This window comes from Larus michahellis, chromosome 9 (genome assembly GCF_964199755.1).
Source record: "Larus michahellis chromosome 9, bLarMic1.1, whole genome shotgun sequence".
In the NCBI taxonomy this organism is placed as follows: Eukaryota; Metazoa; Chordata; class Aves; order Charadriiformes; family Laridae; genus Larus; species Larus michahellis.
Genome location: NC_133904.1, coordinates 28,825,957 through 28,849,853, shown reverse-complemented (window position 1 = coordinate 28,849,853; position 23,897 = coordinate 28,825,957). Strand labels below are relative to the sequence as shown.

General features: G+C 61.2%; 3 protein-coding genes across 6 annotated transcripts in view; 2 read left to right on the top strand and 1 right to left on the bottom strand.

The window, feature by feature from the left end:
* MED12 (mediator complex subunit 12) overlaps positions 1-1,087 on the bottom strand; it is a 39,188-nt gene extending 38,101 nt beyond the window's left edge. For both annotated transcript variants that reach the window (XM_074599873.1, XM_074599874.1), the window contains exons 1-2: positions 832-1,087; positions 384-488 (exon numbers count right to left, since the gene is read on the bottom strand). In XM_074599873.1, the coding sequence (XP_074455974.1) occupies positions 384-488; positions 832-930 (204 nt within the window). In that variant the 5' untranslated portion in view covers positions 931-1,087. The remainder of the gene's footprint in view (positions 1-383; positions 489-831) is intronic.
* A 1,310-nt stretch (positions 1,088-2,397) lies between these two features.
* On the top strand, positions 2,398-7,020 carry IL2RG (interleukin 2 receptor subunit gamma). 2 transcript variants are annotated; one of them, XM_074600346.1, is made up of 8 exons: positions 2,398-2,562; positions 4,361-4,451; positions 4,691-4,875; positions 5,025-5,167; positions 5,263-5,425; positions 5,855-5,963; positions 6,035-6,119; positions 6,218-7,020. In XM_074600346.1, the coding sequence occupies exons 1-8, from the start codon at positions 2,475-2,477 to the stop codon at positions 6,419-6,421; spliced, it is 1,068 nt and encodes a 355-aa protein (XP_074456447.1). In that variant the 5' UTR covers positions 2,398-2,474; the 3' UTR covers positions 6,422-7,020. The 2 variants fall into 2 exon arrangements, with proteins under 2 accessions (XP_074456447.1, XP_074456446.1); XM_074600345.1 differs by having other exon boundaries at positions 2,399-2,562; positions 5,828-5,963; positions 6,218-6,879.
* A 1,194-nt stretch (positions 7,021-8,214) lies between these two features.
* On the top strand, positions 8,215-16,121 carry LOC141748226 (sestrin-3-like). Of its 2 annotated transcripts, none has more exons than XM_074599927.1 (9): positions 8,215-8,404; positions 11,185-11,388; positions 11,604-11,786; positions 12,509-12,745; positions 12,828-12,939; positions 13,192-13,310; positions 13,730-13,920; positions 14,243-14,387; positions 14,707-16,121. In XM_074599927.1, exons 1-9 carry the CDS (start codon positions 8,339-8,341, stop codon positions 14,794-14,796), a joined length of 1,347 nt encoding a protein of 448 aa, XP_074456028.1. In that variant the 5' UTR covers positions 8,215-8,338; the 3' UTR covers positions 14,797-16,121. The 2 variants fall into 2 exon arrangements, with proteins under 2 accessions (XP_074456028.1, XP_074456029.1); XM_074599928.1 differs by having other exon boundaries at positions 8,240-8,404; positions 13,192-13,295.
* Positions 16,122-23,897: the final 7,776 nt, after the last annotated feature.

Below are 23,897 nucleotides of genomic sequence, written 5' to 3'. Positions count from 1 at the left end.
CTCTTCTACCACGGCCATAAGGAAACCAAACCAATAAGAAGTTTCCCGCTTCTGGTATCCTAGTCTTCTGCGTTAATTGCAGAATATAAGGAGTTCTAAATGCTGGTTTAACAGAGACTTAAGATGCAGACCTGCCCATAAGATGTACGGAACAAGACAAGAACTTGCTCTCTCAGAGGCAGGACACAGTTCCTAAAAGTATGCACAACTTTGATTCTACAGGAATAGACGGTTAAGTCCTAAAACACCCATCCTATAGATGAGGGTCTCCTGGTTCTGGACAAGGGGAAGGAACGAGAGCCAGGACCGCCCACGGCCCAGCAGCCCACCCGTACCAGGCACCAGGCCCTGCCACCCCCCCACACCGTCCGGACGGCTCTCACCTTCGCTGGATTGAAATTGACATTTTTGGCACTGCCGTGCTCGTCCCCGGAGACCGCCGGCTGGTTATTGAAGCCTTGCTTGACGTTCAGAGCAGTCAGCTCATCCTGCGGGGGGAGGGACGGTCGGCAGGGCCCGGCGAGGCCCCTCCACGCCAAAGGCCCGCAACCCCTGTCCTCGCCGGGGCGGCCGGGCCAGCACGGGGACTGGGCAGGGGAAGGCCCGGTGGGTTCCAGCCGCCCCCCAGCCCCAGACCCCCGCTGCCAAGCAGCGCCCCAGCCGGGTGCTGGGACACCGAAACGGCGGCCCCGCCGGCAAGCCACCACCCCACCCCCCCCGAACCCGGGGGCCCGGCGGGACGGACCCCTCAGGCCCAGCCACCTCGGGGACGCAGGGCAGCCCCGGGGCCTCCTCACCGCCAGCCCCCCGCCCCGGCCCCCCACCCCGCACCTCCTTCTGCTTGGGATCCTGCGGGTAAACGTCGGGCGGGCCGAGGCGCGGGCGCTTGAGCGGGCGGTGCTCGTAGCTGAGGACGCCGAAGGCCGCCATCCCGGGCCGGCCGGCAGGCAGGGGCGGCCGGGCCACAACAAGGGCCGCCCGCGCATGCGCCCTGCGCCGGGGCCGCCCGAGCGCCGCGCCGCTGTCAGGGGCGGTGCCGAGGGGAGACCGAGCGCCCCGGAGCCGGGACGGGGAAGGAGTGCCGAACGGCGCCGGAGAGGGCCGAGCGCTGCCGGAGAGAGACGAGCGCTGCTGGAGAGTGCCGAGTGTCGCCGGAGAGTGCCGAGTGTCGCCGGAGAGAGACGAGCGGTGCCGGAGAATGCCGAGTGTCGCCGGAGAGGGCCGAGTGTCGCCGGAGAGGGCCGAACGCCGCCAGCAGTGGCCAGCAGGGCGAGGGTGGGATTCTGTCCCTCCGCCCCGCTTTGGGGAGACCCCCTGCTGAAGTGCTGCCTCCAGCTCTGGGGCCACCAAGAAGGACGTGGACCTGTTGGAGCGGGTCCAGAGGAGAGCACGGAGATGCTGGGGGGGCTGGACCCCCTCTGCTGTGAGGACAGGCTGAGAGAGTTGGGGTTGTTCAGCCTGGAGAAGAGAAGGCTCCAGGGAGACCTCACTGTGGCTTTTCAGTACTTAAAGGGGACTTATAAGAAACATGGAGACAAACTTTTTAGCAGGGTGATAGGACAAGGGGTAATGGTTTTAAACTAAAAGAGGCTAGGTTTAGCTTAGATACCAGGAAGAAATTTTTTATGCTGAGGGTGGTGAGACCCTGGCCCACGTTGCCCAGAGAGGTGGTAGATGTGCCATCCCTGGAGACATTCAAGGCCAGGTTGATCAGGGCTCTGAGCAACCTGATCTGGTTGAAGATGTCCCTGCTCATGGCAGCCGGGTTGGACTAGATGGCCTTTAAAGGTCCCTTCCCACCCAAACTATTCTATGATTCTGTGATCCGTACCCCAGGACTTCCTCGCAGCCCACCACCACCTGCAGTCCCGGCCACCCCATGGCCACTGTCCCCCCGACAGCACCCCAATCACTGCGCCACGTCCACCCCCAGTCTTCTCCCCCATCACTGGCCCTGCAACCAACTCCTCTGATTGCCCCCAGCTCCCGACAGCTGCCCCCATGAACCCCTGTGTGACCATCTCCCCTTAGCCGCCCCCCAGGACTGCCCCAGTGACTCCCAGTTCTGCCCAGTTCTCAGGGACCCAGCCCTGGACACCCACAGTCAGGCCGTGGGTTGGGAATCCCCATCGACCGTGCTCCTGAGGGGCAGTCCTGGGAGGGTGAACCCTGTGGCATGGTGGGGCGAGCCGCGGCAACACAGGGGGATGCATCGCAGGGTCCCAATGGGGTGCGCTGTGGGGCTGAGGGGGAAGGGTGACGGGATCCCATGGGATGAGCCGTGGGACCCTGTGGCATGAGCCATGGGGCCCCAATGTGGTGAGCCGCAGTCCCTTTCGGAGCACGTCATGGGGCGCCCCACGGCAGCAGGCGGTGCCGTGGGGCAGGAAGCGGCGCGTGTGCGGAAGCCAGCAGCCCTGCGCGGTGGGCTGTGCGGGGAGCCTGTTCGCACGCGCACCACAGCTGGCCCCGCCATGGCGGTGCCCAGCGCCTTCCTGGCATCTGTCCTCCTCCTCCTCTGCGGGCTGGGCCCCTGCCTTGCCACTGCCCATGGCTCTCCAGGTGAGGGGGGCACACGGGCCCCAGTGGGGACGGGAGGCTGCGGTGCCCCATGGGTGGATGTTGCTCCCCGGGGATGGCGGGCAAGGGCATGACGTGGGGCTACGTGGGCTGGCGAGGCGTTAGGGCATGTGCCAGAGACCCTGTGAGCCCCTGATGCACCCCGGGACCCCCAGCACCTACATGGCCCCTTGCAGTGGGGCTGCTGGGGGAACTGGGCTGTGCCTGGGAGCCCTGTTGGGTGCCCTTGCTCCCGCCCTGGTGCTGGAGCATCACTGGCACCACCAGCCCCATGGTCTCTGGCCTTGCAACTCACCCAGCCCTACGGATCCTGGCCCCGTGGCCCTACTGGCCCCACAGCTCCCCGCCCTGGGGCTGCCAGGCCTGCAGGTAGCGCTACTGGGAGGGACCCTGGCCATGGGAGTCCCCCGGGGCAGGCCGGGGCAGGGGGCGCTGGCAGGACGGGATGCGCAGGTCCTATCGCTCTGAATCAGCTGGCAGATCTGCACCAGCCACCCTTTCCATCCTGGTCACGTCAGCGGCGCTGCGCGCAGGCAGGGGACTGGGGACGGTGGCTCCTCTTTCCACTCAGCACCCTCACCCCAGCTGTCGTCCCACTTCTTGGCTGGCTGTCAGTACAACACCAGCTTCCCGTGGCAACAACGCCCCTCTGCGTCCCTGGACTTCCCGGGCTGCCAGGAAGGTGCCCTCTGTCTCCACATGCGGAAACAGCTGGAGCGCAGCTCCTGTTTGCTCCATGGCATTACATTACCACCATGGAAAGGTCTGGCTTTCTCCTGCCCCCGTGGTGCTGGCTGATGGGTTTGGGCCTCAGAAGGGAACGGGTGTCCCATTGACTGATTTTCAGGGGGAAAAATCCCACATTCTGGGAGCCCCCAGGACAGCTTTCGGCTGTCAGCAGCTGGTTTGGTGCTCTACGAGGTGAGGCCCATCAGAGGAGCTCGTCCCACAGCAACCCATGACCACGGCTGCCAGAGGGGACTGTGGCGTGATAACCGGTGTGAGGACTGGCACCGCCGCCATGTGCCTGCAGCCCCCGGCCGGACCAGGATGTGGCCTCCAGCTGCGTGGGCAGGACCGGGGCAGGCACTGTGGGGCGGAAGGAGGAGGCAGAGGATCTGGCGTGGGTTCTTGGAGCGGCTGCTCTGCCTCCTGGGGCTCAGCGCTGCTTCCTGCAGAGATGGAACCAGCAGGGCTCGGCCCGTGGCCCCATGGTGGAGGGGCTGCGGTGGGAACCACAGCCCAGCATAGCACCCGTCACGCAGACACAGGGACACAGGGGCACCTGCAAGCGCCCGAAAGGATAACATCGAGATGAATTTAGCCAGGATGGAGATGTCAGGCACAAATCGCTGATTTTCTTATGGGACAAGCAAAATGGGTCAGCAGGGAAGGGTTTCTGTCCCGTCCCACAGCATCAGGGGCAGCAAACAGTGGCAGCGGGGTGACTTAAGGGAGTGGGTGGAGGAAGCGGGGCGAAACGGCACATCTGGAGCAAGAGGGACCAATGGCACAGATGCGGGAGGAACAGCTGCTCACCTGGCAGTCGTTGGGAGGAAGATGTGGGGCTGCCGGTAGCCCGGGCCTCACCGACACAGCATGTGTGAATGGGGCGGTGGGGGCCTGGCATTGCTTTGCTGGGAAGAGCTGGCCTTGTTTGGCTTACAACTGGTGGGGCTGTGCAGGGACCCCCGGCGTACGCTGTGCCTCCCCAGTGCGCTCCTGGGGCGCAGCACAGCTGCCCACCGCCGCGGTGCCCGGCAGCATCTGTCTGTTGCAGGGGTGGAGTGTGTCTTCTTCAACGAGGAGTACATGACCTGCACATGGGGCAGCAAAGAGAAGCTCACAGCCAACTACTCCCTCTACTACTGGTAGGTGCCCCTGCCCCACGGCCATCCCCACAGCAGGGTGTCCAGCGGTGGGTCCCTGCATGGGTGGCTCCTGCCGGCATTGCTGGTCCCAGCAGCAGCCTGCTCCTCTTCCCCCAGCCCAGGGTGGGGGAGGCTCTGTCTCTGGGGCAAGTGGGATGGGATGCGCTGGGGAAGGGGTTCTGGGGAGGGCTGGGGTGTACGGGTGTCTCGGGGAGCCCCAGTAACCCGCTGTGGCACAGGTACGAGAACAGGTCCCCCATGGTGGAGTGCAAGCACTACCTGCAGGACCAGGGCATCAGCATCGGCTGCTACTTCAACCAGAGCGAGATCATCCAGTTCCAGCCTTTCCGTGTCCTCCTCAATGCCACCTCCAGTGGCAAGACCCTGGAGGTCCTCAGTGAGCGCATGGAGCTGCAGGACTTGGGTACGGACTGATGGAGGGCACCTGCTCTCCTCTGTGGGGCTGCTGTGGGGCAGGAATGGGGCTGTGGGTCCCCAGGGCTGCCCCATCACGGCCCGGCTGGGGGCAGGGCATGGGGACGGCACTCACTGGGCATCGCCTGTGCCTTGCAGTGAAACCAGATGCACCCGTCAACCTGACCATCCGCAACATGAGCGGCAACCAGCTGCGTCTGACTTGGAGCTCCCCGTACCCCAAAGGCCAGTGCCTGGAGCATGCCGTCAAGTACAAGAGCAACAAGGACACCAGCTGGACGGTGAGAGCCCCCCACGGTTGTGCCTGGGGGATGAGCTGTGCACCCTCCACCATGGCAATGCCAGCCCTCATGGCATGGCCCCCATCTCCCCGCAGGAGCACCGGGTGAATGGAGACATCTTCTCCTTCCCCAGCGTGGACTATGAGAAGTACTACACCTTCTACGTGCGCAGCAAGATCAACAGCTACTGCGGCAGCACCCAGCTCTGGAGCGAGTGGAGCGTCCCCATGGTGTGGGGCAGCAATTCCACCAGCAAAGGTAGGTCCTGGGGGCTGCAGCAGGACAGGGCGGGCTGGGGCATGGTGGGGCTTGGCAGGCATGGGGTGGCCAAGAGAGTGGAGAACTGGCCTGAGGCAGCAGCTGTAGGGTGGAGACCCAGCCGGGTGCCTCGGACACAGGCAGCAGCGTCGGCCCCTGCATCCTTTGCACTTCTGGAAGCCAAACATTCCCCCGCCAGCAGGACCTGCTGACTTTTGCCAGGGGTTTTGTAGCCCTGGAGTGCTGCTCTGGCACGGCTGGTCCAGGACAGGGTCATCAACCAGTTGTGGTGACAGCGTGGCAAGGCTTGGGGACCGGCCCCTTCTCCATCCCCCGCTCCCAGCTGAGCCCTGCCACGGGTGAATCCGTGCTCCCATGGCCACCCACAAAGCACCACCGCAGGGTCCGTGTCACCCTGGCTCTTTCCAGGTGCAGTGCTGGAGCACCTGTCCTGGTTCTGGATCCACACGGTCTTGATTCCCATTGCCTCCTGCCTGCTCTTGCTGGTCCTTGTCGTCCTGCTGGTGCGCATGGAAAGGTGAGCCTGGGGCGCCAGTGGGGGGCAGCAGCGCTGGGACCCTTCCCCTCTGACACATCTCTCACGCACAGGGTATGGGTCATCCTCATGCCCCGAATCCCCAACCCCAGCAAGAACTTCGATGAGCTCTTCATCACCCACAATGGCAACTTCCAGGTAAGGTGGCTGTGAGCAGCCCTGCCCTGGGCTGCTCGCCTGCCCCGAGGGACTGGGGCTGGGTGGTGACTCCGCTCACCACGCTCTGCTCCCCCCAGGAATGGGCTGGAGTCCCCAAAGACGTCGTGGAGAGCTTCAAGCCCAACTACAGCGAGAACATCTGCTATGTGAGCGAGCTGCCCCCCAAGGACAGCTACGAGCCCCTCCGGGAGGGCAACAGCCACCTGCCGCCTGTGACACCCGGGGCCCTGGCCACCCCCCAGGAGCACAGCCCCTATAAGAACAGCTACCCGGGAGTGTGACACACTCCTGCAGCCCCGCGCCCTGCATGCTCCGCACCCCCGCTGCCCCAGACCTTGCCATCCCACCGGCCTCGCTCCCCGTGCCCACTCTGCCTCTGCCAAATGCCTGGGACCCCTGGCCCGGCTCCCTGCCACGGCCACACGCAGCTCCTGCGACACGGCGGCACACCGGAGCTGCCGGCGGCTCGCCGATCCCCCCTCCCTGCTCCGAGGTGCTCACAAGCACACCCAGGGACATGTCCCCACACCCTGTCCCCTTTGTGCCCCGCCGCCCTGTCCCCATCCCTGCTGTCCCATGCCCATCACTCTTGTGCCCTGCTGTGTGGTGTATGAGGGCACGGACTCCGGCTGTGATAAGCACGAAATCATTTATTGCTTCTCAAGCCTCGGCTTTTATACCCGAGCTCTAAAACTTCCCATGCACCTGCTAGGCAAGTAAACACATATTTCTGATCACCAGCCCAGTCGCCTTATTCAGTTCCCACCAAGATAAGCACGCGAAGCTGTTTACTTGTTCCATGTTTATAACGCGAAGCTGTTTTCTGTTACGTGTTTATATTGGACCAGCTCCTCTTCATTCCATCCGCATCGACATCTGGATTCCTGTTTCTGAGTGCTCTGCTCACGGTGTCTTTGGCCGTACGCAGGCCTCTGCTCGTAGATCTGCCACAATCACCCTTGTGCCCTGCCGCCCTGTCCCCATCCCTGTTGTCCCCACTGCCCATCACCCCCATGCCCTGCTGTCCTGTCCCCATCCCTGCTGTCCCCATGCCCATCACCCCATGCCCTGCTGTCTGGTCCCCAAGCCTGCTCCCCACATGTTCCCCACCCTTATGGCCCCACTGCCTGGTCCCCATGCCCGCTGTCCCCATGCCGGGTCACCCTCATGCCCTGTTGCCTTGTCCTCCACCGGTCCTGCCCTGCTGTCCCCAGGCCGTGCCCCTCCACGCAGGGGAAGGCGTCGGGGCGAGGCCCAGGCGGAGCAGGGACAGAGGGGACCCGGCGCGAGGTGGCTTCACCCTGCAGAGTGTGGCCAGCAGGAGAGGCAGCGCCAGGGCTCAACAAGGCTGGGACATCCCCACCGCGCACTGCCCAGGCTGCGGCCATCTCTGGGGGCGGTGGGGGACAGGGGATAGGGGGACAGAGGGACACAGGGACGGGGGAAAGGGGGACACAGGGACGGGGGGACATGGGGACAGGGGGAAAGGGGGACACGGGGACAGGGGGAAAGGGGGACAGGGGGAAACGGGAACACGGGGACAGAGGGAAAGGGGAAAGGGGGACACAGGGACACGGACAGGGGGACACAGGGACAGAGGGACACGGGGACAGGGGGACATGGGGACACGGGGTCAGGGGGAAAGGGGGATATAGGGAGGGGGGGACATGGGGACAGGGGGATAGGGGGACAGAGGGACACGGGGACAGGGGGAAAGGGGGACAGGGGGAAAGGGCGACACGGGGACAGGGGGATAGGGGGGACAGAGGGAAAGGGGGACGCAGGGACACCCTCTGCCCCGCAGCGCCCCCCAGCGGCAGGCGGGCCAGCCCCTGCCCGGGGTGGGCGGGGCCTCCGCGCCTGACGGACGGGTAACTTTCCATCCCTGTCCACGTGGTGTGCCGGGGTTCCGCCCCCCTCGCCGCCGATTGGGGGCGCCGTGCCGGCGGCCCCGCCCCCTGGCGGCGGTGAGTGGCGGAGGCTGAGCGGCGGTTACGCCCCCTGACGGCAGTGATTGGCAGAGACGGCGCGGCGGGCGCGCCCCCCGGCGGCAGTGATTGGCGGAGGCGGAGCTGCGGGCACGCCCCCCCGCCGCCCGGCTGCAGCGGTGCCCGGCTCGGCGCCGGCGGGACGGGACCGGACCGGACGGGGCGGGCGGGTCCGGCACCGGTACCGGCACCTCACGGCACGAGCTCACCATGATCGTGTGTCCCCAGAGCGTGGAGCACCCCCGAGGAAGCCGGTGCCAGCGGCTGCCGGGGCAGGTAGGACCCGCCCCGTCGCCACCGGAGACGGTACCGGAGCACCGGGCTCGGCCCTGCTCGCCGCCACCGGCCCGGTCGGGCTGCGGCACCGGCTCGCCAGGGCATTCCCGCCGCCCTCCCGCGGTGCGCGGGGCCAGCGGGGACGCGCTCTCCCGGTGCGCTGGTCGGCGGCCCCGTGCCGGTACCGGTACCGGTGCGGCGGCGCCGTCCCCGTCCCCTTTGTGCGGGATGCGGGAGGCGCCGTGCCTCCATCACTGCCAATCAAACTTGTTTTTCTCTCTCCGCTTGCACTGCCCGCGCCGCGCACCGGGGGCGCTGCCGCCGCCGCCCGCACAATGGGGCCCCGGTTACCGGGCCCGGCACCGCCGCGGGGACCCCTGCCGCGGGCACTAGCGCGTCCCCCGTCCCTTCGAGAACCGGGGCTGGGGGCCGGGCGAGAAGTGCCCGCCGTGTCCCCGTCCCCAGCGAGCATCACCGGCGGAGCCACCGGTACCGGTGGAGCTGCGGTCTCACCCCATGGAGGAACGGAGCCCCGGGGCTGTGGGGGAGCCACACCGCGGGGTCCTGCCCGGCCGGGCAGGAGGCGAGGCGGGGGCGTCCCCCGGCCCCTCTCCCGGCGCAGCCCGGGTTCACTCCCGGGCGCAGGGCGCAGGACCGGCTGGGCTCCTCCGTCCTCCTGCCTGCTTTACATGCAAACTGCTGCCCGGCAATTGGCTGGCCGGCCAGCACCTGCCCGGGCAGGGAGAGGGTGAGGCTGGCGGTGTGTCGGGGGGCCTGTCGGGGGACGTGGACGCACGGAAGGCCCCCCCGCCCCGGGTGGGGAGGTTGATGTTCTCCCACCGCCCAGGGCTGCGAGTGGGCGCAGGGGAGGAGGAGGAGGGTGATGCCCGTGGAGGGTGAGGAAGGTGGCACCAGGGGCAATGCGAGAGGGGGGAGGTGGGTGGCGGTGCCAGTGCAGTGGGGAGCTGGCGGAAGAGCCCACGGGGGGAGGAGGGCTGAGGTGGGGGTGCCCTGCACCCTCCTTCATCCTCCCTTGCAAGCTGTGTCTGCCTGGTCGCGTGCTCCATCCTCACCCGGGCAAGCAGAGCGAGGAGAGCTGGTGGCCCAGGAGGCTGAGCGGTGGGCTGGGCACATGGCTCCTCACTGGGGACCACTCTCCCCCGGGGAGCAGAAAGGCCCCCCCGGTTCCTCCACCTCTGCCCATTGGAAGGAGAAGACCAGTGGCTGTAGCCCCGTGGGTGTCCGCAGGGCAGCTCGTTTCCCTGAGCAGAGGGACTTTGCGGGGGACTTTCACAGGTCACTTCTGGTTTGCACCTTCTCCGGTGGGACAAGAGAAGCCAGCGCTCTTCATCCTTCCCCATTTTAATTTGGGGTTGGGTTTTTATTTCTTAACCCCTTCGGCCAAAAGCAAAGAGGAAGCTCCACATGGCATCAGGTAAATCTCTTGATGCCTGAGCCATGGTGCGTTCCTCAGAAGTGCAGGAGGGTAGGAAACAGCCGAGCTGTGCGGCTCAGCCCCGGGGTGCTCTGCTCCGCGCCCCGCAGCTTTGCTGTCCCTGCCGGTCGCCTCATGGTGGCATGAAACGTGGTGGCTGCTGCAGAAATTAAGGCCTGATGTAGCCCTCTGATTGGCAAGGCGAGGAGCATGGGGCATCGGGGGTACTGGTGGGGGCTCCGAGGGCTGTGCGTGCGTCCTGGCCGGCAGTGACAACCCGGGGTCATGGTGGAGCACGGGCTGGTTTGCAGGCGCGCTCCTGGTTTGCTGCTGTGCCACCATTGTGGCCTGGTCACCAGCCTTCAGGTGACTGCGCAGGGGAGATGGGCGGGAGGAAGGTGACAGCGGTGTCAGTGGGGCCAGTGGCTCCCACGGGAGATTTGGGTTGTAGCCCAGGAGGGGAGGTGCCCCCACTGCACCTGAGGGTGCTGCTGGGCTCCTGTGTACCAGCGGGAGCCGTGACTCTGTGTGACAGGGGTGAGCGCCTGCTGTGCCCTGCGTCGGGGCGGACGGGCTGTGGGTGCAGACTCTGCTGTCGGGTGGACGGCGGCAACGGGGCTGTTGGGTGCAGCCGCTGCCCGGGCGCCTTTTGCCCATCCCTACCCTCTGGTCCCACCACAGCTGGGGTGGCCGGGCTCAGGGCTGGGGCGGGCACTGTTGGGGACGTATGGCCTCCCCTCGACAAGTTGCCTGTCTGTGTTTTCACTGGTGGGTGCACCCGGTGCCAGCTGTGCCACGCACCTGTGTGCTGCGGGACCTGCTCCCAACGCTGCGGGAGACCTCTGAGCCCCTCCGTGTGCTCCCGACCGTGGGGTGTGTGCCAGGACGTTGCTCGTCCCTTGGCTTGCCGGGGCGGGAGCCTGGGAGCGGCTCCACACTGGCTCCCCAGCTCTCCCCCATCCCAGTGCTGGGCGGGAGGGCTCGGTGCTGGCAGCCACGTCTTTTATCTCTTGTGTTTCTCCTGCTCTGGCCTTGCATTTGCCTCTAAGGCTGCAAGGAACCATCACTCCCAGTTTGCCCTTTGCTTCCGCTCACCCTCTCCCAGGCAGAGACCAAGCGGTGTTTCTTGCAGCCCGTCCTCCCGCTAGCGGCGACCCCTCTGGGCAGTGCTCTGCCCAGCTCCCCGTCCCCGAGCCTGAGCCCTCCGCCGTGGCTTCGGTCTTGACGGTGTCCCTCTGGGAGCACCCAGCCAGGAGAGGGGATCCCAGCCCTTCGTGGAGCCTGGGGTGGGCTGCTGCGGCGAGGGCCACTCTGGGGGGAGCTAAGTCGAGCCCGTTCCCCGCAGGTAGTGAAGATGTCTGGCAACGACCCCGAGCGTCCCCAGTTCCTCTTCGTGAAGGTGCTGGCGAGCCGGGGGCGGCTGGAGGCGGTGACGCAGCAGATGGGCTACCACCCGCAGTACCTCGAGAGCTTCCTCAAGACGCAGCACTACCTACTGCACATGGACGGGCCGCTGCCCTTCGACTGCCGGCACTACATCGCCATCATGGTGAGCCCTGCTAGGAGCTGTCGGGGGGGACAGGGGGGCTCTGCTTCGCCCCGCCAGGCTCCCCGCTCTCCCTCCACCTGACGGCCCGTGCCACCGGCTTCTCTGCAGAGGCCAAAGTCATGATGTCCCAGAGGTTGGGCAAGAGGTGGGCACGAGGTTCCAGGCCGCCCGTCCCGCTGGCACGGCGCGGGGATGCTGATGTGCTGCTCTTGCAGGCGGCCGCCCGGCACCAGTGCCACTACCTGGTGAACCTGCACGTGCTGCAGTTCCTGCGGGCAGGGGGCGATCCCCAGTGGCTGCGCGGCCTCGACTTCATCCCTCCCAAACTCCGCAACCTCAATGAGATCAACAAGATCCTGGCGCACCGGCCGTGGCTCATCACCAAGGACCACATTGAGGTACTGGGGGTGGGGGGCATCAGACAGGGATGAGGCCAATGGCGTCCTGGGGGGCATCAAGAAGAGTGTGGCCAGCAGGTGGAGGGAGGTCATCCTCCCCCTCTGCTCTGCCCTGGGGAGGCCACATCTGGAGTGCTGTGTCCAGTGCTGGGCTCCCCGGTTCCAGAAGGACAGGGAACTGCTGGAGAGGGGACAGCAAAGGGCTACCAAGATGCTGAGGGGACTGGAACACCTCTCTCATGGAGAAAGGCTGAGGGATTTGGGTCTCTTCAGTCTGGAAAAAAGACGACTGAGGGGGGATCTCATCAACGCTTATAAATACTGAAAGGGTGGGTGTCAGGAGGATGGGGCCAGGCTCTTTTCAGTGGTGCCCAGTGACAGGACAAGGGGTAACGGGCACAAACTTGACCATGGGAAGTTCCAACTCAACATGAGGAGGAACTTCTTTCCTGTGAGGGTGGCAGAGCCCTGGCACAGGCTGCCCAGAGAGGTGGTGGAGTCTCCGTCTCTGGAGACATTCCAAACCCGCCTGGAGGCGTTCCTGTGCCACCTGCTGTGGGTGACCCTGCTCTGGCAGGGGGTTGGACTGGGTGATCTCCAGAGGTCCCTTCCAACCCCTGCCAGTCTGTGACTCTGTGAGGGCAGCGGTGGGGACAGCAGCATCCCCAGAGGGTGCTGTCACCCTGCCCGCGTTGCATCGCTGGTCCATCCGTGTCCTGCAGAAGCTGCTGAAAATCAGTGAGTGGAGCTGGTCGCTGGCGGAGCTGGTGCACGCCGTCGTCCTCCTGGCACACTGCCACGCGCTCGCCAGCTTTGTCTTCGGCTGCGGCTGCGAGCAGGATGAGGGGCCGGGGGGCCGGGGCTCGCTGAAGTCCTTATCACCCGGGAACCAGTGCTTCTGCGAAGCCACCGCCGCCAACAGCTGCAGCCAGGAGCTGCTGCGCATCAACCGCAAGCGGGTGAGCACCTGGCGGGGGGGGGCCTGCGGGGGGGTGGGGAGCACGGCCAGGACTGCTGCCCTCATCTCCTGTGTCTGTGCAGTCCCTGGACTCCTGCATGGAGCTGGATTCCCTCCGGGAACGCATGCAGCGGATCCATGTGGAGACCGAGGGCAGGGAGGAGACGAGGCTGCTGCAGCAGGAGCGAGAGGAAGGTGAGGGGCAGGGAGCGGAGGTGGGTGTGCAGGATGGGAGTTCGTGTGGCAAACCTGGGTGCTTCACCTCCGAGTCTGTACTTATATTTTCTGTGATGTACGGTTCGGAGAGGGGTTCCTTGGATGCTGGTGTGGGGGAAAGAAGGCTGTGGCTGAGGGGCAGCAAGACCCAGCTTTCGACGCCTGCTGCGCCTGGGAACAGGGCAGCTGAGCATCGCTCTGACCCCTCCATGGGGCTCTCCCCTCTCGCAGACGCCGATGGGGAAGTCACCGGTGCCACCAACCTTGCATGCTACATGCAGGACCCTGACTTTGGATACCAGGACTTTGCCCGGCGCGACGAGGATCAGACGCAGGTATTCAGAGTCCAGGTGAGGTTCCTGCTCTCTCGGCGGGCAGCAGCCGGGCTGTCACCTCTCCTCTCCTCTCCGCTCCTGGGGGGGAGCAGGCGGTCGCGGGGGTGCCTGTTCAGCCCACATCTGGTGCAGCTGCTTTTGTGAAATGCCCGAGCGGGGAAGTTCAGCTGTGAGAGGGGACCTGCCCCATGAGGCTTGGGGAGAGGGAGGTGACCCGTCCCTTCTGTCTCCAAGGGCTGCTGGCTTTTTTGACATCGCCTTCACAGAGGCAAGGGTCAACATCCTTCAAAAGCTGCCTGCGGAGGGATGTTGTGGTTTGTGGCAGAGAAAAGCTATTGAATTCTGCTGCAACCCCAGGTCTCCAGCCCTTCTTCCTGGGAACGTGTCCCAGGCTCCTTTCTGCAGTTGCAAAAGCCTCTTGCTGTGCTCAACAGGATTACTCCTGGGAAGACCACGGCTTCTCGCTGGTCAACCGGCTCTACTCTGACATTGGGCATCTCCTGGATGAGAAGTTTCGGATGGTGGATGGTCTGCAAAGCAGTGCCATGGCCAAGCGGCAGGGCTGCGAACCCTCCGTCTTCAAGCGGGGCATCTGGAACTACATCCACTGCATGTTCGGCATTAGGTAGGGAAACCAACCTCGCGGTCCAGGGGAGAAAACTGAGCTGACCCAGGCAGGAGGAGGGTAGGGCACGTGGGCTGCCTTGCAGGTGGGCTTGGAAAAGAGATGAAGGTGAATCACCCGCCTGGATGTTGGGCCAGGCAGGGAAGAGTTGCTCATCTTCTCTGGGCAGGGCAGGGCACTTTGGGGATGGGGCTTCAGTGCCTAGTGGCCACTGCCGTGTGTCCCCCTGCCCCGCAGCCGTGCCATGCCCTGGGCAGACCGCAGGCGAGGTGCTCCGCAGGGACACGGTGCTGGCCGTGACTCGTTCCTGTGCTCCCTGCAGGTACGACGACTACGACTACGCGGAAGTGAATCAGCTCCTGGAGCGAATGCTCAAAGTTTACATTAAAACTGTAACCTGCTACCCAGAGAAGACAAACTCGGAAATGTTTGACAGGTTCTGGAAGCAGTTCAAGCACAGTGAAAAGGTGGGACAGCCGGCCCCTGGCTCTGACCGGCGGCGGTGGGGCTGGGAGTGGGCAGGGGCTGGAGGCTGGGGCGCTTCGGGAGGCGTATGGAAAACCCTTGAGCTGCCAAAACCAGTTTGAGGCAGGTAAGGGGGAGTGGGAACTGGCTGTTTGGAAGGAGCCGGGCTTAACGTGGCGGGAAAGCGCAGCTGCCTGTGCTAGAAAAATTGGTGGCGTTTTGTCCCCTACCAAAAGACTCACTAGCCCGGATGGGCGCTTCCTCGCGCTGCAGCCTGCAGCACACTGTGGCCGCCTGAACCTCTCTTGCCTTCCCCCTTAGGTCCACGTGAACCTGCTCATCCTGGAAGCCCGAATGCAGGCAGAGCTGCTGTACGCGCTGCAGGCCATCACCCAGTACATGATCTCCTAGAATGGCGGGGAGCTGCGCTGCGGCAGGGCCGGGCAGCGTCCTCTCCCTGGACTCGTGCGTGACCTGTCGCGCTGGGATGGACGGCGAGGGATTACTCAATTTAGTTTACTTGACTGTCTTGTTCCTTCCCCACCCCCAAACCACCCCCCACACACACCTTGTGGGGCTCGCTGAGTGGCCCCGTGACGTGCAATTACCAAACTGTGAGGGAAGTGCGTGCTGCTGAGATGTCAGTGTGATGCTGGAGACTTGAACACGGCTGAGGAGGACTGCCAAAGATGGGGAGAGGGAGGCGGGAGGGGACTGGGGCCAGTTTAGAGGGATGGCCCCCACCACCAGGAGCAGAAGCTTCTCGCCTGGCTGCTGTGGGAGCCTTGGCCACCGCAGGGAGGGCAGAGCTGGCTTCCTTCCCTCTGCTGCAGTGGCTGCCCTGCCTGCGAGCCACCCTCCAGCGCCCGGCCTCAGCGGGGTGCTGCATCTCGCTCGGGGCCGGCGGGGCAGCTCCCAGGTGCGTTGCAGTGTCCTGAGGTGGGAGAAGCACCAGCTCCGAGAGAGGGCCCTTCCCCAGCCTGGGATGGGATGGGGATGCGCTTGCGGCCTGTGTGTCCCCTCCTTTAGGTCTATGTGCCAAACCCCCTCGGGGATGGACGAGCGATGCCCCAGGCGCATGCCAAACTGTGAAGCTTTTTCTGGCAGGGTGCTCTGCCTTCTCCGACAGCGGGGTGAGGAGGTCTCTGACAGCGTTCAGGTTCGAGGTTGGTTTCTGTGGGAGCCTTTGGGCAGCCCTTGGGGAGCTTGCCCCAAACCCCTTCCTCTGCCTCCCATCAGGCAGCGGAGGGGCAGGAGGAACAAGGGAGGCTTCCTGAATTAATGCGGCTCCTATCTTCTTGCCACCATGAAAGGGCTGAGGTCCTGTTCCCAGCCACTTTCTGGTTAACAGCATGGTGGAGGATGCAGGTGAGCTAGGGGCAGCTTCTCCTAGACCCTGGGCTGGGGGGGATGCCGTGGGCTGGCCCCCTTTGAACAGAGGCAGCCAATGGCCGAGCCTTGCCCTCTGCCCCCACCACCGCTCCCCAGCATGCCACAGCCCTGGGGCAGGGATGGGACATGAGGGACCCAGCGCAGGCCCTGGAGAGCCACCATGAAAGGGGATCGAGGCCACCCAGGAGAAAGGGGAGCCTGAAGCAAGGGCAGCCGTCGAGTCAGCCCAGCGCACGCTGCTTCAGTCGACCTGTTTACTGCGTAAATGTACGGGGAGAAAACTTGTGTATGGAAGCTAAAGAAAAAGCCTATTTTTGCTATAAATATATTATGTTTGACATGGACGCGTGCTTTATTTCTGCCAGATGTTGGGAAGGGGAGCCAAAGTTCCAGGGCTCCTCTGAAGGCAGGACAGCAGGGCCTGGCTGCCTGCAGCCCCCAGATGGCTCCAGCTCTAGGAAACCCAGCGTTCCCAGCCACGGTGGGGTCCAGGGCCAGCAGCTGGGCACAGGCTGGACCTGTCCTGTTCAGCTCAGCTCTATCCTCTTCACAGGCTCACGAGCAATTCCCGCAGCATTGCGTGTACAATAGGAAAAGAGGGAAGGTTTTTCAAGGGGTGCTCTGGCAAAGAGGAGGGTGCCAGGGGCAGGAACTGGCTTCTCCCCTGCCAGGTCCCTGGCCACAGGTGGGCGAGATGTGGGTGCTGCTGCTGAGGAAGCTGAGGAAGAAGCATTTTGCTTGCACTCCCAAGCAGGTGCCCAGGGAGCAAGGCCAGAAACCAGCAGCACACAATCATGGAATGTGTTGGGTTGGAAAGGACCTCTAAAGGCCATCTAGTCCAACCCCCCTGCAGTCAGCAGGGACATCTTCAACTAGATCAGGTTGCTCAGGGCCTCATCCAGCCTGGCCTTGAATGTCTCCAGGGATGGGGCCTCCACCACCTCTCGGGGCAACCTGGGCCAGGGGATCACCACCCTCACTGTAAAGAACTTCTTCCTAATGTCTCATCTAAACCCACCCTGCTCTAGTTTAAACCATTGCCCCTCGTCCTATTGCTACATGCCCTTGCCAACAGCCCCTTCCCATCCTTCCTGTAGGCCCCCTTCAGGGACTGGAAGGGGCTCGAAGGTCTCCCCGGAGCCTTCTCTTCTCCAGGCTGAACCCCCCCAGCTCTCTCAGCCTGTCCTCACAGCAGAGGGGCTCCAGCCCTCCGATCATCTCCATGGCCTCCTCTGGCCCCCTCCAACAGGTCCATGTCCTTCTTGTGCTGAGGGCTCCAGAGCTGGACACAGTGCTCCAGGTGGGGTCTCACCAGAGCGGAGCAGAGGGGCAGAATCCCCTCTCTGGATCTGCTGGCCATGCTTCTTTTGATGTGGCCCAGGATGTGATTGGCCTTCTGGGCTGTGAGCACACATTGTTGGCTCATGTCCAGCTTTTCATCCACCAGTACCCCCAAGTCCTTTTCCGCAGGGCTGCTCTCTATCACTCATCCCTCCGGCACGGGCTGGAGGAACCTGCGCCGGGGCTGGGCCAGCCTGTACTGGGACAAGCTGGTGCCTGGGCAGTAAAGGGCCAGGACAACTGGTGCTGGGCAGTACCGGCTGAGTCAGCGCTGCTGCTGGGGTGACTGGTGCTGGGACAGCTGCCACCAGGCTTGGCTCGACCGTACTGGGACAGGCACTGCTGTTCCACCACGTAGGGTGGGCTGGGCACACACTGGGGCAGCTGGGTGACCTGCTCGCACTCAGGCCCAGTGCTCCGATAAACCATGGCGGCCTGCCTGCCTGCTGGCCGTTGTGCCAGCCTTTTCCTCTGCCCCTGCGAAAGCAGATCTGTCCCCTGCGGGGCTGGGACAAAGCCGCAGCAGCCAGTTCTCCACTGGGCTCGCTGCTCCCACAGCGCATCCGCAGCTCTGTGGGGCCCGGGGCTGGCTCCCAGCAGCAGCATCCTCACCCCCCGCCATCACCCCGCGCTGCGCGGGAGAGGGAAGGGAGAAGCCCTGTGAAGGGCTGCCCATCCCCAGGAGATGCGAAGCAGGTTCCCTCTTGCCCCCCACCTCTCCCCATTTGCGCACGAAGAGCACCTCCAGCTTGCAGGACAAGCACCCGTCTCATCAGCAAGACGAAGGGTTCCGTGGGCTGTCAACCCTGGCCAGAAACAAGCAGAGCTGCTGGCAAGGCCAGGGGAGACTGCCAGCCTCAGCTCCCTGACAAGAAGACATCCCACATGATCTCAGTGCTAGAAAGCAAGTGACGAAGCAATCACCTACTCCATCCCTGCACAGCCAGCACCGTTGTCATCATGTCCCAGGTAGGTCTTGTAGCAGGTAACAAGCATGGGGGGTTGTGTCACTGGAGGAGCCTCTAAGGGTCTCGTTGACCAGACGCTTCAGGGCAGTTCTACACCCACACCAGTAACCACAGCTTAGCTTTTGAAACCCGTGAGCTGGTCCTTCACCTGATCACCCAGCCCTGCTCCTCTCCCGAGCCTGGCCAGGCTGTGAAGCTGCTGCGCTCGCCGAGGCCAGGCTTTGAGGCTCCCGGGGAAGGGCAGCGCAGGCACTACACCGTTTGAGGGAAGCCACGTGACACGCCATGAGCCTGGCAACTTCAACGCTTGAGACCCTGCCCTGGTGCCCCTGCCCCCTTCATCTGCTCCCACTAGGATATTCCTCTCTATTGCCCTGTGGCTGGAAAACTGCCAGAGCCCAGGGTACCTCTCCTCTGCAGGAACCCTCCAGCACGTCCAGCACACCCATGCGGGAGCCAGGTCACTGTGACCTTACCTGGCATTACTGAGGAGAGGACGCAGGTGCACGTCCAAAGCAGTCGCCGAGTTTCGTGCAACAGCCTGTAGCAGAAAGGCGCGCCGGCAGGCACAGCCAGGACTGCTTCTGTCACAGCCGAGCCGTCCCCGTGGCGCGTGGTGGGAGGAATGGTGCGTCCCAGCCTGCAGAGAACAGCAAGCCGCGCTGCAGCAGTGGCACTGTCACAGCTCCTACAAAGCACCCATTAAAAGCCAGGCCTACGGCTGCTGGTCTTAGCACAGCAGTGGAGGGGGAAAAAACTAGTACATGGGAGCTGGGGTCAGGCTGTCCTGCCAGGACAGCTCTGGAGCCGGCAGCGTGCACCCCACCACCTCCCCATCCCCAAACCTGTCCTCCCCACGCACCAGCTGCTCCACCACAAGAGCCACATGAAGCAGGGCAACTTCCCCGCTGTGCTTTCACAGGTGGTCCCATCACTGGAGCCACAGAAGAGTTCCTTGAGCAGCACATGTCCGGGGCAAAGCAGGTTTCTGGCCAGAACCTAAGCTGAGCAGGAAAGCTGGTGAAGTTTTTGCATTGACTTCAGGTACTGCTGCTCTGGAGGCAGCTACTCCACGGGCCAAAATACTTATGGTGACAACTCGGGGGAGAACTACGAGGTCTCCAAGACTGCAAGAAAGGCTGAGCTACTGCAAAGAAGGTGCATTGAACCCCCACAGCTGTTGGGACAGAAGACAGCAGGACGCAGTGACACGGCAGGACTCCAGGCAACTACTGCGGACGGCATCACATGCATCAAAAGCGACCCTGAGCCAAGGCACCCAGGTCCCAGTCTGGCATCTATCCTGTGCCTTGCTCCCCTTGGCAATGCTTAAGTGTCACGAACCAATGCTCAAATCAGCAGAAAAAGCGTTAACGGCTACTGGGGGCAACGCACGGTCCCCTGTTCTATGCCAAGTTTTGAACACATCTGCTGATCCTATCAACAGCTGCAAAATCCTCCCTTGGCATTTTGTTTCTCCAGCAGCACCCACCATGATGTCCTCGCAGGAAGCACTAAGAAGTGCCCAAGGAACAGCTGAGGGACAGACCCCCTAGGAGATCCCCTAAGGATCTCCTCCTAATCCACCATTTTTGGAAATTGGCTTAAATCTTGAAGCAGGAGCCTTAAGAGCCCTTCCAGGGTTATTTCATTAACTATTTTGACCCTGTTATTTTTCAACGTGTATTCTTTATCAGATATCATTGAATATTGAGTATCCGAGTCTTTGAAGGCAAGTTTTCTGCCTGTACACATACGGTGCAATTTCACGAATGAGACTTTTTCCTCAGTCGTTTTAAAGACATCCCTGACTTGCTCTCCACATGTCTAACCAGGCCAGGGGAATCCAAGCTCTACACCCCTTCCCCCGTTTCTCTCTGATCTCCTTACCTGCCTCTGCTCTGAAGCAACATGACCAGCCTTCTGCACAACCTCTCCGGAGCACCCCTGAGGCAGAGAGGACAGCATATTCTCCAGCCTCATCCCAGCTGCGAGAAGGCAGAGCTGCTGGGAATGACATTTTGGTTTGATTCAAGGGCTCCACCACATTACTTGCAAGTTGCTTCACTGGCTCAGGTTCTATCTGCATTCCTACTTGCCTTATGCCAAGGAAGGATCCCTTAAAGCACCTAGCTGAAGCCTTCTCCTGCCCGGAGAGGCCTCTTACCGACTTGCACACCTCTGAGCAGAGCCAAGGAATGACCAGCTCCTGGCTTCCGCTGTGACATTCCTGCCTCCTTTGAGGGGCAGCTCCAAGCCATCATCTTCTACTACCAAAAATGCTCCCCAGCTGTAGTAACCTTCCTTTTTCCCATGGAGGATTTGGGGTATGCAAGCAAAAATAAAAGCCCCCTCACATATTCATCTGTCCTAATTAAGCATCAACAGCTGCTGGTTGATGGGGTAGCTGAAGGAAGAGAGTAGCAGCAAATCTCTCTCTGTTCCTAGAGATACCAGGTAGAGTTGCTGACACTCAAAGATCTTTGAATGCAGCTCTATAAAAACAACCAGAGTCATCTTCTGCACTCAGGCCTAGAAGGACAAGGAACCGAGGGGCTAGGATGTCTCTAGACTAGTCCTGCAGAAGTTAAAAACTCCCCAGGGCCAGTTTTAGGGCTTGGGAACCCCACTTGGGTCCCCAGGCACTGCCAGCAAGTTGTAACAAGGGGATGCACGCACTGCAGAGCACACCGGAGCGTTCGTGGGCTGTCACAGTGCCACCCTCCCACCTCTGGCCAGCCAAGGGGCACCTCACCCAGGGATTGTCCTAACAGGGAAGGAGAGCAGAGGAAAGAAGCCGAGGGCAAGGAAAAAAAAAACACCAAAAAAACCCCCAAAAAAACAACAAAAAAACTGTTCCTCACCAGGGAAAAAGAACAAACTGCATGAGACACAGAGCAGAGGATTACAGGTTTTTATTTGTCAAACATTCCCCCCTAGTCTAGCACATTCTACAGTCTTGCTAGCACAGATGGTAACAAAGAGCCTGTAATGGTTCAGAAGTTACACTGCTACAGAGAGCAAACAAAAGCAGAGATTTATTATGTAAAAAAAAAAATTATTGTGAGAAATGGGTGAAAAAGTGCAGAGGGGATGGGGTGGAAACTACGTCAGCTAGTGGTGCCTGCCCTGTGTGCAGCAGACGTCTGTGCTAGCAATGCAGAAACCCTTCCTGGGATCCCACCAGGTGAAGACTCCACTGTGCTGGAAGCATCATTTCCCTGAACGTTCCCCATTGCCTTACAAAGAAGGCTCCTCTCAGGAGAAGTGACCTATCTTCTACGTAGCCAAACCTCTCAAGACATCTTAGGGAGCACCACGGCACCGGCTGTGAACATCCCCTTCTACCACACACAACACCACCGCCTTAGCCAGAGAACCATAAATGCAACACCATCCATTCTTTCCCCTTCAGCCTCTGCTGCCTCTTCTCCCAGCTTTTCACCATGGTATTAGATGTGATTTTGATTCCATCAGAAATTGTTTTCCGTCGACTACAGACACACTGGGGTGTGGGGAGAGACATAAAGGCTACTGAAGAGAGAGGATCCCTTTCTTGAAGGGTGAGCAAGTGTGGTGATGGGTTACCACGTGCTACCGAGCTTTCACATGGACAGACTTTTCAGGCTTTAGGAGTCACCCCTTGCTTGCTTCTCCCCCACATTAATTAGAACATGTTTTTCATTAGACACGCAACTGAGGCAAACCCTAAGCTACCCCCTCGTGTCCCACGTCCCAAATGTTCCTGCTCACGTCCCAAAGTTGATTGATTTGTTGTGAGTTTTTCCTGATAATGGGTCCAAACTTGCACATTGTTTTGGTGACAGTCCAGGACACCGCTCCCAAGGCACTCCTACCCATGGCACCAGAAACAGGTTTCTCATTCCTGGAGCAAGGCTAGCCCTGAAGCATTTGAGCATGGCTATAAATATGCAACTAAATAAGGAAATTAACAAATGATGATCTACATAAAAGCTTTCTAGGCATTTCCTTTGGAAAAGCTGATTAGTGCTACTTGCTTCTAGTATGAGCCCTGTTTATGAATACACCCGGGCTCTGGAACGCTCCCACTGCTTTCATTCCTCTCGCTTACCAGGATGATTCCACTGCTGTTTTTACAGCAGCAGAGGGTAGGGGATGACATATTTTTAGACACACCAACAAGAAAAATTAAGGGCTCCAAGAAGCTTTCAATATTCCAAACTCTCACAGGAAGCTGGGAGTATGGTAAAATGTGCTTAAGTTATAAAGAAAGCTCAAGCAATTTTAAATAAAAGCAACAAGTCCGCCTGGTTACTCAAAACCTTCATGACCCAGAGCTGCACAGTGGCTCCATGCTGTGAAAGATGGCATTTGATCCTCCAGAGATGAAGAAACTTGTGAGCTCAGTGAGGACAAGGAAAACGCACACAGCGCAGTGTAAGGCGTCGTGCACAGAGTCCCCTGCCCGCTCCCCCTCAGGCACTTCTCCAGGAGCATCACTCCCCTTATGTCACTCCCCCCTTTCCCTCCCCACCCAGCTCACAGCTCCTCTCCGAACCCCAGCCCAATCCTTCATTAGAGCAAAAAGTGGCCCACGAGTACAGGGCCTGCCGTGCTAACGCAGAACGAAGATCCACCAAGACGCTCTCCTGAATCCAGCAGCAAACACTTTGGGCAAAAATACAAAAAAACTGGACAAGTATTGAGCAACCTCCTCCCAGGGATACAGCCTTTCAGCAAGCAGCAACTGAGGAACTTTAAAGTCTTCGGTGTCCTATGAAGAAATATTCCAGGCTAGAAAAGCTCAAGGTTTATAAAAAGGGAGTTATTTGAGAAGGGGCTGGAGAACTCCCGAATTCTCTGCATCCCTGCCCTCTGTGCCCACGATCCTGCTACACAAGCAAATGAGAAGCCAAGTTGCCTGCCTGAACCGGCAACATTACATTCATGGTTTACTGAGCACTCCCGGAGCACCCTTAGTCTTCCAAACACCACCCTCGGCACTAGCGCGCTCTCAGAGACACCACTGTCGGCCCACTGGCACAGCAGGGCTCTAGCCAGAGGTGCTCCTGTCCCCGGGACAGGCGACTTCCCGGGAGTACAAAAAAAAAAAAAAAATATGGATAGGTGCTCTGTTCCTTAATAATAGGACAGGGTTCTCTTATGAACTCACATGATCCCCCCTGGTGCTACCTGAGTGCTCGGGGCCAGGCTCTCTGCAGCAAGACATCAGGCCAGGTCCCCAGTGCTGTCACACCTCGGGGACACTTTGGAAGAGCCTGAAGACAGCACTTCTTCCCCACTGACCATCCCAGCCACAGCTCACCATGGATTTGCAGGTCTGAAGAGCTGGTTACTAAAATTGTCCTTCCTATTGCTTTGGGCTCCATTTTCATGAGAAACAGGCTAGAGATTCACGTACAACGTGACCACACATACTGGTGCCTTGTCCTTTGATACATGGCTGTGAAGCACAGGCAGCCAGTCAACTTGCTCTGGAGATCATGGGATTCATTTCCCCTCAGGACAAAACGGCATATTATGTGCCAAATAGCACAAATCCTGTCAGATCTCCAGAATGGCCGATTTTTATGTGCAGCACATGCCATGAGGTGTTGTAGATAGGGTTACCTATCCATTTGTGTCATGAACTAACTGCAGGAGAATCTACATCCATGACTCAAGTCTGCAAGACCTGGGATCCCAGCTTAGGATCTGCCTTTTGGTTTCCTTGTGACAATGAGGTGTGGGCAGACATGCAGATTGCGGGTAAATTTAAAACATAAACAAAATTTAAAACCATGAGGCCTGCCATGAAGACAGCCTTCA